Here is a 16,164-nt window from a genome sequence, read left to right as displayed (position 1 = left end):
AGCAAGTTGGTTTGTTCTGTGGCTTGATTCCTGCTTCGGCTTCATTTTTTGACCTGCCTGATGGGTTCCTGTGGGTGCTGAATATACTCTCCCAGGTGCCCTGCAGAGAGCATGAGCACCTCGTGCCCTCTCCCACTGTGGGTCTGTGGCTGGTGAGCCACCAGGCAGTGAGCACTTCTCAGTCTGAAAGCATCCTCTTCAAGGATGGGATTCCGAGCTGGGCACACACAGAGACACACAGTAACCTGAGGCAGGAGGATCATGAGTTTGAGGCCAGCCTGGTCTACACAGAGAAACCCTGTCTCAAAAAGCAGAGGAGCAGGAAGAAGAGGGGGGAAGAGCTTTTCTTTGGGAGGAAAAGCATCTGGATCTAGATGGTGTCTCCAAAGTACCCCTTCACCCCCTCGCTGTCAGTCACTCCTTCTCTGTTGCCCCCTCACTGTGAGCTTTTCAAAGCTCTGTGGAGTTAATGCTGCATTCCACAGAACGATACAGAATGGGCAGATGGTCTTGTCTGGTGAGCACCCTTGGGTGTGACAGACATCTAATAACTTTCCCTTTCTGGTCCCACTCCCTGCCCTGAACCACCGTCAAGACCTGTCTCCCACTGCACTTTCTTTGTCCTGTGGGCCAGAGTCCGACCTACCCTGAGGCCTGTGTGTCAGCTATGGGGTTGAACCAGTGCCCTTTGAGCCTCCCCAGGCAGCACCTTTGGGACATGGCCAGGAGGAAGAGAGCCGGAAGAAGTGGCAAGGCGGCTCTCCTCCATCTCTGTGGTACTTCCCTGAGGATGAGGACCTTTCCTCATTTGAGGTGTGATGTCTCACCCTCTGGTCAGGGGGCATCTGACCTATGGGAAAGTGGTCCTTACACCTTCCCACATAGAACAAGATCTAAAAGGTGTGCTTTCCTCCCTGGCCCCACAGCATTAGTCCCAGCTTCTGCAGGGTCAGGCATGCCTGAAGACTTCTTACCAGGTCATGGGGATGAGGACCTTGGCTTGAGGGAGGAGCTAGCCTGTCCCAGTGTACCTAAAAGCCCTGGGATGTGCTCTCTAGGTTTGATTCCCAGGTGTTATACTCCAAATGAAGTCCCGTGATGTAGGATGTGAAGGTGGGATCAGTCCCTAAATGGAACCCAACTGGTCTGAGAAGTAGTTCCCTGGAGCGTCGGAAGCTGGAGCAGCAAAGACTGAGATTCCCTAAGGGAAGGGAAGTGGCCAGAGCTCTGGCTGCTCCGTCCCACCGAAGTGCTGTCTTGGGCAGCACTCTGAAGGAGCTAGCAGGCCTCTTCACAGCAGGTGCCATCTGAGCCTTTAAATAGCTGGTTACTCCTCCTTGCACATAGCTTTGCTGAATTAGGAACTAATCAGGGCTCAACGTGAGCACCTGTCGCTCTTTATCACATGATGTTGATGGAAACTAGCATTCCAGGTTCCAAACGGGAGGTGTGTGCATGCATACAGCCCACTCACAGCAGAGATCTGCCTCCCTCCGGCCCTGAGTGAGGGAGGCACTGGTGAGCGCTGATCCCTAGGAGGACTGTCTTCTGGTCCCATGCTCAGCCTGCAGGCTGGCAGCAAAACTGGTGGTGTTTCCGTCGCGGATGCTGAAGACTCAGCTCACCAAGCATCCTTTCTGCAACTCAGAACCATGGAAAGCCGCCTGAGGAGCCCTGAACAGGAAGGGGGCGCAGCCACAGCCAGATTTCTGAGAAGTCTCTGCAAGAGCTGAGGGGGAAACTTGTCATCACACACTGCTGCAAAAATCTCAGGGATGCAGGAACCATGGTGTGGGCTGGGAGCCTGCTGAGCACTAGGAACAACCGGCTTCTGGTAGCTGACTGTGGGGGTGCAGGCAAAAATTAAAAAAACATGGTGTTCGCATTTCCAGTGTCTTGGGAGTGACATGGAAGTTATCAGCTAGCAGAGTCTTCCGCTCTTTCAGGAACCCCTGAAAATGACTTAAAGACACCTTGAGAGCTTCTATCCCAACCAGCAGTTCAAGTGTGTTCTCTAAGTACCTGGTCTCCTTGGCAGAGTGGAGCTGTGGAGGAGGAACTGAGTGCTAGTTCTTCCGTGTTCAGTGCCCAATGTGTGGAATCTATTTTGAAATATGAGCTTTATGTGATTTCATCTAGAGAGTTCCTCAGGGTCATTTGTTAGTTTTTTTTCCACTTATGAAAGTACTGTGTCTTAGAAAATTCATCGTAAGGAATAAATACCTTTATAAAAGTTCAAGAGTCATGGAAATTCAGCTGGGCAAAGTGGTGTACACTTATAATCCCAGTATCTGGGGAGACAGAGGCAGACGGAGCTCTGTGAGTTTGAGGCCAGCCTGGTCTACAAATCCAGTACAGGACAGCCAAGGCTACACAGAGAAACCCTGTCCCCAGGGCAGGAGGAGGGGGAAAGTCAAGGAAATTCAAACTGGGTAATTAAAAACTGTAAGCCACCAAATGTGACATTCCGACATAAACTGTTAGCAAGGTGATACAAGGATGCCATGCTTTCTGTTGCTTTAATTTCTTTTTGAAAGTAAAACACAGCGCATGTTAGCCGATACAGTATCCAACAGCACTAACTCACTCATTCGGGCTATCAAAAAACTGTGGCGCCAGGAAGGGAGAGCACAGGCACACCCATTGGATGGCATCTGCAGAGCCAGTCTGAAGACAGAAGGTTGCAAGCAGCAACTCCCCTGTTCCAGGGTCAGAGAGCAAGTAAAAACACTCACCTGAGTTCTATTCCTACGACCCCATGATTGTAGGAGAGAAACTGCTCCCATGACTCTCATCGGTTGTCCTCTCAGCTCTGCACACACAGACGCGCACAGACACACCCGCTTACAGGGCCGCTGGGGCTCTGAGCTCAGATCCTCCAGCTTGCATAGCAGGCGTCTTTCCCGGCCTCCTTTGGCATTCAGACTGTTTGCTTTGTTTTGGGTTTATCTGGTTGGTTGCTTTGGGGTTTTGTTGTTGTTTGTTTTAAAGCCTGGAGGTAAGAATTTGATAAAATTCAAAGGAAGACTGTTTTCATGATTTGGCCTGCGGAGAGGACGGTACCACGCATGTCCTGTTTGTATGATAAAAATAAATCTCCTAGGCCCACCATGTGTGCCTTTGTCCATTTTGGTTGCTGTCCTGTGACCAGAATTATTTACCCATGTGAAAAAAAGGAAACAGGACTATGAGGTTCCGAAGCGGGAGATCTTTGAGAGGCTGTGCCAGCGGGTACCTCCCCTCTGTTTTTGTTGCTGCCCAGCTTTCATGAGGAGGAATGGCCAAGAAGGCACCCTGGGAGATGACCCCGGTGGCGGCATGTAAAACGTCCTCAGCTTGTGTTGCTCTTCCGATCTGCGCAACTTGAAAACAGTGACAAAAGTAAACATTTGGGACCAGGTTTATTTTGGCCAGACAGATTCCAGTGTGTTCTCTAAAATTAGGGGCTCTGTGGGATGGACGTGGCTTGGGGCTTCCTGCCCGAGAAGCTGGTCGCAGAGCTATTCGGTCGCAGAGCTATTCCTTATTGTTGCCGTCTTGAAAGAGCATGCATCCCAGCACTCCCTACGTCTGCCGTCTGTGTCGACCCAAGGCTGACTCTAGCAAGGCTCTAACTAGTGAGTTTTAGGCTTCCACCTCGTGTGCTCACCAGCTGATGCAGAGTTGAGTTGCCTGCTGCCTGCCTTTCCCTCAGACACTGCTGACTGACCTTCTGGGAGCATGGCTTTTGTCCTGTCCCCCTGGGAAGCACTGATCGACCACCACCTGTCCCCTGGTGGTATGTGCTTGGCCACCTGACAATTTAGAGTCTTCACTTTCTCCTAAACACATTGTAACTTCCCATTTCTCCCCTCTAAATGTTCCTCCTTATCCTCCCCTCCCGACTCTTCCGGGCTCCTCTGCACTCCACTTCCGAGGGCCGGCCACTGAGGCCTTGACTGAGCACTCTCAAGTGTCATCTGTGGCACCTCACCACTATCTTTCCTCTCCGTGCCTAGCACAGAGGAAGTCACAGATGTCTCTGTCATCCGACCTCTCTCCCACCCCCTACACCCCCACAGTTGTCCTGACCTGGGAAAGGAAGGTTCTCCCAGAAGGCTCCTGGGCTTTCACCAGAACCTAGGTCCCTCAGCCCTTCTGTAGAACTTAGCAGAGGCAGGCTTTTGCCTCCGCCTCCCACGGGGGCTGTTTGGGGGTGGAAGGCAAGACCTCCACGCACTGGCCCTCACCCTTACCTCCCTTCCCTTCTCTGGCCTGGCTCTGTGGTTGGCAGTCTCCTGCTGGAACTGTGAAAGTCTTTTGCTTTTTGAACACTTGTATTAAGCTATATAAACTATATCCTCAGTTCTAGGAGCAGAGAAAGTGCTGCCAGACAGGACTGGGGGTGTGGCTCAGCCTTAAAGTGCTTGCCATGCGAGCGTGTGGACCAGAGTTGAGATCCCCAGTGCCCACATAAAAGTGGGGTGTAGCAGCATGTGCCTGTAACTCCAGCGCTGGGGTCGGGGAGACAGACGGATTTCTGAGACTTGTTGACCAGCCAGTCCATCTGAACCAGTGAAAGACCGTGTCTTAAAAAGTAAGATGGAGAATCAGAGAGGAAGACAGATGCCAATCTCTGACTTGCACATGCATACACACGCACACCACATAACACACATAATTGAGAGTAGGAGGCAACACCTCCTCTGTGTATGTGTGTGTTTCTGTAAGTGTGTCTGGGTGGTATGTGGGGGGGTGCATATCTGTGTGTGTCTGTGTAGGTGGAGGGTGGGCAGCAGCCTGGAGAAGTAGGAAAAGCTTGAGGCTGTGAAGCGCCTCCCCTGCGTGCGGAACAGTTCTCTGAAGCCAGGGCTCAGCTCATCCGTGGGATTGGAGTTGAGCACCGAGTCTTGCTGCAGTTCTGCAATAAGCTGCCATCTTACGATGCTATTCAAAAAACAAACTTCCCAGCTGGGCACATGGCGCACGCCTGTGATCCCAGCACTCAGGGAGCCAGAGGCAGATGCGTCTCTGTGAGTTGGAGGCCAGCCTGGTCTACAAAGTGAGTCCAGGACAGCCAAGGCTACACAGAGAAACCCTGTCTCGAAAAAACAAAACCAAAAAACTTCCATGACACTCAAAAGCCACATCCATCCAAACGCCCTCAGGATCTACCTACCCTGTTTTTTGGCCACCAGCCTGTCCCTTCACGGTCTCCTTGAGCCTTCCGCTGTCTCCATACACCCCTGTTTGTTTAGAATACATTTCGCTCATAAAGACCCCCCTGCCTCTAATGCTTAGCATTCCCTTTCTTCTGCTACCTCTGGGCTTTGTTTAGTTTTTCTTTCTAATTCCTTGACATGTTAAGATGGGTTGTTTGTTTGAAATCTTTCTTTTTGTAAAATTTATTTTATGTGTATGGGGGTTTTGCCTGTCTGTCTGTCTATGCACCCTGTATGCCCGATACGTGCAGAGGCCAGAGGAAGGCCTCAGATCCCTTGGAACTGGAGTTATAAGCAATTATGAGCTGTGAGCTGCCATGTGGATACCGAGAATCGAACCTGGGTCCTCTGAAGAGCAGCCAGTGCACTTGATTGCTGAACCATCTCTCCAGCCCGTCTGTCTCCCTCCCATTTTCATGGGAGGTGTTTACAGCCATCAGCTTCTTTCTGTACACTTCTGCTCCCCGTGTCTTGGTCTGTTGTTTTGTTTAGTTCAAAATCTACTCTTATGGATTATTTAAGAGTGCATTGCTTGATTGCCACATGCTTGTGGGTTTCCAGTTTTTCTCCTGCAGTAGATTCTTGGTTTCATTCCGCTGTGGTCAGGGAAGATCCTTGCTGTGAGTCCCGTCTTCTTAGCACTCTTAAGACTTGTTTTGTGACAACACGTGATCTGTTCTAAAGAACATTCTGCGTGTGCTTAAAAAGAATGTGTGCCCCCATGCTGTCTGGAATGTTCTGTCTGTGTCTCCTACATCTGTTTGGTCTCATTGTTCAGTCCTTTGCTTTCTTATTGGTGTTTTGTTATTCAGAATGGGATTTTGAGATTTCATCATAATGTTGTCCACTCTTCAGCTTTGTCTGCCTTAGCTGTTGAAACTTATGTAACTATTATATATCTTCCTACTGAATTCGGTGAGTGTGTGTGTAAGGGGCATGCATGTGAGTTTGCAGGTGTGCATGCCTGTACAATGCATGCCAAGACCAAATGCGGGAAGGCATTGCCTGTCTTCTGTGCGTTCTCTCTCTCTCTCTCTCGCTCTGTCTGCCCCTCCCTCCCTTTCTCCTTCCCTCTCTCCCTCTCTCTCTCTGTATCTCTCTCTCTCTTTCTCTAATTGCCTTGCAGCAGAATCCCTCACTGATCATTCGGGCCAGGCCAGCTGGCCAATAGGCTCCATGTTCCACCCATCTCTAACCCCTAAGTGCTGGAGTTACCGGTAGGCACAGCCATGCCCGCGTTTTACATGGGTGCTGGGAACTCAAACTCAGGCTCATGCTTGCACAGTAAGCATGCGTACCCCCTGAGACCCTTCAGCCCCTTTATCGTGTGAGGCCATCTGTCTGCTGTGACAGCTCTCACTCAGGTCTGTTGTCAGCTCCACTCGGGTTTGATCCTGTGCTCGAGCACAGTCTCCCACTCTCTTCCTCAGCCTGTGTGCATTCTTCTAGGGCTCTGAGCTGAGTCTCATGCAATTGGATCTTGGTATTTCCTCCCGAGTTCAGCCATTTTATGTATGGTGATTGAAGTTTTATCTATTTATTCATAAAGTAATCATTGGCAGAAAGAGAATTATTATCATTTTCTTGTTTTCTGTTTTACCTAAGTTCATTTGCTCCTTGTTTCTGTCTGTCTGTGTGTCTCATTGGTCTTTTTGTGTGGTGACATGATGCCATTCCTTTCTGTGTCTTTAGTTTCTTTCCCTCTGAGTATTGTCTTTGTGGTTACCATGGAGATTACACAAAACATAATGCAGTAATCATTCAGTTTATTTTAGGCCAGTAGATGAGCCACTCAACCTTGGCGTAGTCTTTAGGCATAATACAACAAAATTGCTTTTTAAAAACTCTTTTCACTTTAGTCTTCATTTATAACTTCACATAGAATTAACTAGAATTGGTGGATATATATTTTATGAATCTAAGGCAACTAATTCCCAGGGCTATTTTGTTTTAGAATTTGGTAAGTAACTAACTCTGACGTTTGTCTGAAAGCATAAAAGGTTAGGCCAGCCAAGACATTTTCAAATAAAAATCTTAAAGGGGGGCTACAGCATTAAATATAAAAAAAAATACATCTTTACTCACGAGGCTACATTTTCCTGGCACATGTTGAGTTGGTTAGATTAACATATAGAACAGAACAACAGGCTGGGTAGAGACACAGGATGGAATGTTCAATAAATGATAGGATATTGGGCCAGTCTTCTGGGGAAAATGGCTCACTGGTGCCTCCTGAAGACCACAGGAAACCCCAGACAAAGACGTGTTCACTTAAAAACAAATACTAGCAGGCAGTATAAATGATAGTCTATTACATGGTGGAGAAAAAAAACTGTCTGCCGCTGAAAGATTCTTCGATTTAGGGCGAAATGTCGTTTAGTGGGAAAGTGGTCCCTGCTCACAGTGGGGCCCACGGTTTGAGCCCTAGCGCCTCAGAAAACACAGGGGAGGAAGGAAGGGAGGAGAACATGTCAGAGCTGACTCTTTGGAAACTTCCATGCTCTGTCTATCCGCAGCTACTTTCATGAATAGATGTTATTTCCAACACGGCACAGTCATCGTGACAGAGGAACCTGTGATAGTAACGTCATGTCATCCCAACATGACAAAGGAGAAAGACATAGACCGTCAGGCTCCCTCAAAGTGTAGCCCCACCCCCGCCATCATTCTCAAAAGAAATAGAAATGCCGGGAAAGCACACAGGAGGCCGTAGAGCGGGGAGGACAGGCAAAGTGCAAAGTAAGCTCGCAGCAAGTTACGGGTGGCGCCTTTCAGTGTGCGCTGGCCACGCCAGCGTCAGGGCGGCTGCTGGCACGCTGGAGTGGGCACCCTGCGGGTGGGCCCGCACGCTGCTCTCACTGCCCCACTGGTAGATTGTCCACAAAGCATCAAGGACAGTTTTCTAGTCAGTTCTCCTCTTCCACGGTGGGGTTCCAGGACTCACACTCAGTCATCAGCTCTTCAGGCTTACCCACTGAGCCTTCCCACCAGCCCGTATGACCGGAAAGGGACAATGTACACATGAGGACTGTGTGCCTCGCAGTCTTCACAGCGCTATTTTTGCACTATTTTACCACTTTCATGAACATACAGTACACAGGTGTTATTTTAATACATAATACAAAACCCTACAATACCTGGAACAGTGAAAATCCTTCCCCTCTCTCCCTCACACTGCCCATCATTCTCCTGACTTTTTTCCCGTTCAAGGGAGGTTTAGTTCTTTATTGACCAGGGATGTTCTCAGCGTAGAGAACATGAACACATAAACGTGTATGTGCATCTTATGTCACTTCTGGACTTGGAAGTTTGTGAGAGTGGGCTGGGGAGATGGCTCAGTAGGTACGACATTTGCTGACTTGCCTAGCAACCCGAGTGTGATCTAGGGGACCCTCATCGTAGGAGGGGAGAATCGGCTTCCAGAAGTTGTCCTCTGACCTCCCGGTGAGGACCTACACACACTAGCAAACGCAATGGCATACATTTGTTTTGTTTTGTTTTTCAAGACAGCGTTTCTCTGTGTGTAGCCTTGGCTGTCCTGGACTCACTCTGCAGACCAGGCTGGCCTTGAACTCACAGAGATTCATCTGCCTCTGCCCCCCCTGAGTGCTGGAAAAACAGGCTGCACCACCGCACCCGGCTGGCATAAATTTTTTAAATTTACTGCAGTGTGCTGCATGCAACATATGTAACATGCTTTTCTCCCTTGAGTCATTTCCACATGTATCGCTGGCAGGCAGTGTAGGACAAGGCTGTGAACACAGACCACTGGGGTTTGAACAAACTGCTCTTTACCACGTTGGTCGTCGTCTTGGGCAAACTCCTTAACTTTTTTAGGATACAGCAGACAGCCCACCAAAATGAGGTTGTAAAAGAATAGGCTTTATGAACTAGAAACTAACATTTTAAGTAATATTTACCACATTTTTCCATAATAAGCACGATATAGACTGTGGTCATGTAGAAATAATAGCAGAGTATCCAAAAAAAAAAGTAATACTCCAGTCCTGTGAGCCAGAAATAGTCGCACTTAACATGTTGGTGCGTTTTACATAAGATTGCATTAATTATTTTTCTGTTATGGTTGACCGGAAGGTTTTATTGTAGATATGAGTGAGGAAGAGCACGGCCAGCGGCATCTGGAGGGGTCCCGATCAGGAAGAGGAAGTGGTAGGCTAAACATGGCCAGCAGATAGGACCAGGCCATTAGAGGAGCTGGGATGGAGAGTAAGAGAGGAGAACCGAACGGGGAAGAGAAAGAGGGAGCTGTGTTAATTATCTCATAGGAAGCAGGAATTGCTCTCTCTGCTAAAAGTAGCGGGAGGAGGGTTAGGGGAAAGTGCTTGTCATGCAAAGCCAAGAGGGCGGGGTGGCTCCCCGTGCTCCAGAGGTGAAGACAGGGTCCCCCAGAGCTCATCAGACCAGCTGCAAGGTGAACAGTGAGCTGGAGCCAGGTGAGCTCCAGGACGGGTGAGAGAATCTGCCTCAGTGAATGAGGTGGAGAGAGACCAAGGAAAACACCACTGTCAGCCCTCGGCCTCCACATGCATGCGCACACACAAGTGCACATGTCAAAGAAAAGCAGCAGGGAAGAGTGAGTTGGGTACCCAGGATGGGGAAATGGCCAAATGTGAGTGGCATGGATGGCATCTTCTTAGAGGAGTGAGTGGCTTGCCGCGGGCCCGGAGTCTCGGCAAGTGGCGCTGTCTGACCCAGGTCTTCCTTCACGGGCTGCAGCTGGGCTGCAGCTGTCTTCTCCGTGTTCTGGTTGCTTCCACTCTTCTGTGCTTTGGTTCACTGATCCATTCATTAACATCTGTCCCCTCGGGGGTTTGAATGCTTGGTCCCCCTTTGGTGATGCTGTTTGGGGAGGTTTAGAAGGTGCAGCCTTGCTGGAGAAATAGCACTATCAGGGAACGGAGGAGGGGAGGGTCACAACTAAATTTCTGCTGACACTTGACGGTCACTCTCTTTGCTTCATGAGTATGTTTATGTCCGTTTCCTGCTCCGGCTACCATGTCGCTACTCCACCATCATGGACCCTTACTTAGCCCTCTGAAACCGAGGCCCAAATAAAGTTGCCTTGGTCAGGATACAGCAGGCAGCGTCTACTCTGCAGGCCTGAGGTACACCGGCATATGTCTAACCCCAAGAATGTGAACAAGAGTGTTAAGGGCTCCGTACGCCCTCGGCCACCTTCCAGGGTTGAAAAGCCCGTACTGCTGATGCAGCCACAGCCGGACCAGCCTGACATGGTCTGTACGCGTCCAGGGAGAGGGTTCGCCCCTGTATACACAGGGCTTTCCGTAGCTGCCAGGCGTTGAGTGACAGACCAGCAGCTACTCGGCTGGACAGCCGCATCGCTTCCATTTTTACCGCTCCGGCTTCATTTCTGCCGCCATGGTAAAACACCCTAACAGAAAGCAGCTTACGGGGAGAAAGGGCTGCCAGGTTGCAGTCCGTCGCGGCCGACAGGTCAGAGTGCAGGAAGTTAGAGCAGCTGCTCACGCCAAGAGCTTAGGGAGTGCTGCTGCATGCACATTTGTGGCCCAGCCAGCTTTTCTGCCCTGACACAGAGCCGTGCCACTCACTCTCAGGCCAGGGCCTCCCACATCACCCAAGGCAATCGAGACAACACCCAGACATGCCCACGGGCCAACCTGAGGCAATCCAGACTAACCCCAGCCCAGACACACCCACAGGCCAACCTGGTCTACACAGTCCTTCCTTGAGACTCTCTTCCCACCCAGCTTGTGTTAAACTATCACAGGTTGACAGTTAAACTATCACAAACACCTCCTGGAGTATGACGTGTCCTTCTGCTTTCTCAAACAGGTTGTGGCCGGTTACAGAGGAGGCAGTGTGTGAGTGAATGGGTCTGTGCCTCCCAAGTGTCACGGCCCTTGGCTGGATAGCTCATTTTCTGTTCAGTTAATAAGCACAAGAGTAGGACTTCTTTTTTCAACACCATTTATTCGATTACTGTTAAATTTTAGCCTGTGTTCCTCTTCAGTGCATCAGGTGTTTAAATCCTCTGTGCTGTTAGTTATTGTTGCGCTCAGTGTAAAGCGGCGCATGCGTGCAGTGATGGCTCAGAGCTCGGATCCCAGCCTCACACAAACCTGGCTTGTTTAACCAGCCCTGCTGCTTAGGAGCTCAGTGAGCACCCCCAGTGGCGGAGACCCAGAAAAGCGCTGAGGCAAGGAAGGGTGTTCTCAGCAGAGTGGGGTTCCTGGGCTTTGTCCCTGGGAGGCTGTGCCCTGGGTACAGTGAGGGCACAGTTCTAACCAATGTGTGGCTTCCTGGCAAGACCTGGCTCCCCTTGTATTTCACCTGTTCTCACTCTGGAGGTAGAATTGAGGCCTTAGATGCAGCCCTGGAAATGAGACCCAGAGTACAGGGGCAGCACTAGGCAGAGGCAGAGAGCGCTAGGAATCCGGGTGTCTGGAAGTCTCTTTCCTCTGGCTGGTTATGACTGTACTACACACTGTGAAGAGCAGAGGTGGCTTATGAATAAGGAACCTTGCACAGACACACTCAGCACATGTAAGGCAGGACAGAAACACAGCTGTCACCCCGGAAGGAAGTGGTCAGCTCACTGCTGAGCCACTGCCCGCTTTGCATTCCCAGAGGCGGCTGTTTCAGATGGTCCTATGGAATTCCCCGGGGAAGTTTATCCCCTGGAAATAAAATAGAGGCTGATTGGATATCTCGAAAGGGAGCTCTTTTCTTGACCAAATCTTTTGAACTCTGTGTGGGCTGCGGCCTGGCCTCTCTCTGCTCTGGACACTCCCAGTTTATTCCAGCAGAGGGGAAGTTGTGTTTGTTGATGGCTCTTTCAGGGCCAGGAAAGGAATGTGATGTATGCTCCCGCTGCCCAGAATTTCCTGTCAGACACCCATTCCAGACCCCGGCCTGGGAGGCGGTCCAGAGATAGGAACCCATTCTCGGAGGGAAGAAATGGTGCATTCATTTCTGTGTTGGCCTCCGGAAAGGGCTCGCCCTCGCCCCCTTTTTTAGAGGGCGTTTAGCTCTCTCCAGCATGATGTAGCTGTGAATTCAGCACTATGGTCTCCTTAGGATAGTAACGAATGTACTCTGCTCCGACAGTCCTGTGGGAGAAGCAGCAGCCCTAACTGAAAGCACGTTTGATGTTCAGAAATGAACACCGCGAGGATGGTGTACGCGGTCTTATGATGTAGAACTGCTATGGATCGATCTTGTATGGAATATGCCAGCACAGACACCTCCCAGGACCTTGGGTCTTTTGCTCATCCACTTGAGTCTGAACCTAGAGCCGAGCTCACCGGCAGCAAACCCCCACAAGCATCTGGTCTCCATCTCTCATGATGCTGGGCTTGGGGCAGGGGTGCTGGGCTTGTAAACTCACACCCTCATGCTTCATGCTTGCCCAGCCCCCATAAGCCATTCCCCAGCCCCTGGATTACATGTTTGATAAGAAAAGGACATACCATAGGGCAGGTTTAGGGTGCTCTGCCATGTCACCAATCGATCAGCACATTATCAGAGGAAACCGGAACTGGCTGGTAGTGCAAATACCAAAGAGAGTGTATTCTGAACTATTGCACTGGGGGAAAGAGCCCTAAGTCTAGAGCCTTGACAGGGTTGTGTACAACATGGGCAAGTGGTGTCTATAGCGAGCGGAGGTCCGTGGGTAGGCAGTTAATATGAGGAGCCATCGGGAGTTAGGAGTCTGTATGTGTGGGTGCGGCTGTGGAGGTCAGAGGACAGCTTGTCGGCTCTCTTCTTCCATCGTATAGTTTCTGGGGAAGGAACTCAGGTCAGGCTTGGCCGGAAGCACTGTTACCAATTGATCCATCTCCCAGCCCTCCCTATCAGGATTCTTGATGAAGACGGGCCAGAGTTCTGAGCCATCATGTGAGGGGGGGTGGATATTGGAAGTGCTCCTCTGTGAAGGCACAGGGACTCTTCTTAAGGTCACCTCGCAGCTCGTTGCTAAATTTGAACTTTACAGAGAAATGCACGGATGGGGTGGGAAACTCTGGGTTTGAGCAGAGGTGCCTTGTCAGTGATATGCTAGTTTTCTGGACTGTGCAGAGTCAGCAGCTGCTCTTTCTAGTCGACTCCTTATTTTTAATTAAATATGCTCCTGTACCCTTTCACCCCCATCTCCCCACAAGTCTCTCTCTGTTGGTTTCTGCTCACCTGGTTCTGTGACCCACGGAGACAAACCAATGTTATCCGTATGCGATGGCCATGAGTTTGGCGCTCTCCGTTAGGACCTGGTGGGTTCACAGCTGAAGACAGTGATTCCTTCTCTCCTGGGCTCTGTGAGCCGTTCTGAGGTTGTGCCTCTGGAACTATTCCCTGGTGGTGCAGCAGCTAAGGTGCGAGTTCAAGGACAGAACCCCAGCCCGTGTGGCACCACATTAAGATGGTCACATGCAGAGCCTGTATCAGTGCAGACCCCAAAGGCTTAGGTCCGGAAGCCAGGGTGGGTGCTCCCAAGCTTCCCTGCATCCTGACTCTAAACCAGATCCAGTCGACAGAAAATGAAAGGCCAGTGATTATGTGGCATGTGGCTGGTCTGGGGACATTTCAACATTTCTGGAAACTGCAAAGAAGCCAGAGGATCAGGAAACATAAAATAACTAAATTGCCCTCTCCCTGGGTAGATGCCATTCCAATGTAGCCTCCCCGTTGGCATAAACTCAGCCAAGACTCTAGTCACGTGCTCTTTAGACTACTCTCCTGGGGCCACAGGAGAACTCATGGTCAGCCTCCGTGAACTTCCTCCTAGGCCCTTCCTGTCTTTGACCATAACACTTTCTAACCACATTTCATACTCGACTTCCTAGAAAGGACCCAAGGCCAAGGCCTGACACTAACCCTCACGTAGGGAGATGGGTTTTACTCGTCGCCTTTGTTGCGCTGGTGTCTGTGCACACAGGAATGTTCTCTGCATCAGAGGAAGGGCCTGAAAGGGCCATTTAGCGTTCTAAGTTTGGAATTCACATCACCAAAACCAAAATGGGTCTGCCTACATGTTTTCTCACAAAGCCAGGCTGTCTGTGTGAGCCCGGTTGTCTGGGTATAAGCTAAATTCTCACTCTGCACAGCAAGACTCTGCAAGGAGTCCAAGCCAGCTGTCATTCTTATTCTGCTTTAAGCTGCTGGTGGGTTTTTTTCTCTGACGTGAACATACATGTTTTTGCTGCAGGCACAGTGGTGCTGGCAGCTGTTGTTCTTTGCATGGCATTGCTGTTTAGGTAGGTGAAGTCATCCAGCTAACGAGTGAGGGCTGAGGCTTGAGCTCAGGTGTGTGCACCTCCAGAGCCCTCCTCCTTCCAAGCGCAAGCACATTCTGTTTGAGGGAGGTTTATTGGTTGTCAGTTTTCCACACATGGGCGGGTGTGCATTTATACATGCGCTAGTGTGTGCAGGTCAGAGGTCAACATCAGATGTCTTCCTCAGTCAGTTTTCCACCCCATTTCCTTTTTCAAAGAGACTCTGACTGAACCTAGAGCTCACCAGTTTGGGTAGCTCACCAGTTGGGGTTTTTACATAGGTGCTGGGGAGGCAGAAGCCCCTCCCACACCACCGTTTCCTCATTTTCCCGCTGTCTCCATAGCAATTTTATATAACTCTCATCCCTTCTTAGAAGCCGTTTTTATCCTGGATTGGTGACACATGTTCGTACTGGAGAGGCTGAATCGAGTGGATTGTCACAAGTTTGAAGCTGCCCTGTCCTGTGTTAAAGCATAGGAAAGACAGAGCTGCATGGCAAGAGCCTGTGTCAGCAGCAACCACAATAAGGGGGGAGGGGCAAATCCAATTTCTTCTACCACTTGGACCCCAGCAGTGCCCTGTACCACCTCCACCAAAGCAGAGCTCCTTCTGTGTCTAGATTTTGTGTTCAAATCCGTGGCATGCCTCTGGCTGTAGGGATAGGGCCTGAGACTGCCCGGACAAGCCTGCCAGTGTCCGAACTGCCTAGCATGGCAGTTCTCAGAACTGAGCCCTGGCATTGAAACTTATGCAAACCTAGCTCAAGCTTAGGGCATAGGCGTAGGTGCTAGTTTTTCAAAAGCCACTTTATTTGGGGGTTCCTTAAAGCTTATACCTCCTTCCCAACTCCCCAACCCCAGGGAGGGGAAAAAGAAGGCTGTAAAGGAAAGGGGATGTAGCCCTCTTTACTTCTTCCTGTTGGATAGGGTCATAGGATTCTTTGGGGGGACCAATACTGATGTCTGTCGTCAAGAAATCCAGAAGTCCAGGTAACCAGCAAGCCAGCAAGCAGTCTTCCTCTGACTCCTCCAACCCACTCCGCGTTCTTCCTCTGGGCTATCATCTTTATACCCCCCAAAGTCCTCAGACGTCAACTAGTTCCAGCTGGCAAAGACCACGCCCCATCCGCTGTGAATAAACCAAAATCCCACACTTGGGATTGTAACAAAAACATGCTTACGTATCATAAGCCAAACTGTCCACAGCACACTCGGCCCCTCCCCTCCCTTCCCCACCTCTGCAGCCAGTGTTTAGGGCAACTGAATAGAATTATTTCCTGAGAGTTGTCTACTTTTGCTTTCAAAGTACAGTTTATATAACTGAGACCTAGTATAGTAAATGTGTCTCTCAGTTGGCAGGTGCCAGTAGAAAGAGAAAAATTCCTTTCGTAACATCCAGACCACTACGAACAGAATCACTTCTGTTCTGCCAAGCGAGTATTGGTGAAGGCTGGTGAGACAGTTCAGCAAGGTGCTTGCTGCAGAACGTGGTGACCCGAGTTCAAGCCCCACGACCCACGTAATAGAAAGAACTGACTCCCACAAGTTGTCCTGCGCCTCCACGCACAGTGTGCAAATGGGTCCTCAATGCATGTGTGCATGCCCCCCCACATGCATACAACACACACAAAGGGAGACTAAATAAATAAGTGACATTTAAATAATGAAATAAACAAGAAAAATAGACAAGGAGA

The 16,164-nt window shown here is 50.0% G+C and overlaps 1 protein-coding gene across 3 annotated transcripts in view; it reads left to right on the top strand.

Annotated features, from left to right (window-relative positions):
• The window catches only part of Ctdspl (CTD small phosphatase like), a 113,476-nt gene that overhangs the window by 63,497 nt on the left and 33,815 nt on the right, over positions 1-16,164 (top strand). The window contains exon 1 of one of the 3 annotated variants that reach the window (XM_060385075.1): positions 9,535-9,655. The exons of the other annotated variants lie outside the window; for them this stretch is intronic. Within the exon in view, the coding sequence (XP_060241058.1) occupies positions 9,550-9,655 (106 nt within the window). The 5' untranslated portion in view covers positions 9,535-9,549. Of the gene's footprint in view, positions 1-9,534; positions 9,656-16,164 lie in introns of those variants that run through there. 3 annotated transcript variants of the gene reach the window in all.

Source organism: Meriones unguiculatus, chromosome 6 (assembly GCF_030254825.1).
Source record: "Meriones unguiculatus strain TT.TT164.6M chromosome 6, Bangor_MerUng_6.1, whole genome shotgun sequence".
Taxonomy (NCBI): Eukaryota; Metazoa; Chordata; class Mammalia; order Rodentia; family Muridae; genus Meriones; species Meriones unguiculatus.
Note: the sequence above shows the minus strand (reverse complement) of the source record. Positions and strands in the feature narration are given on the sequence as shown.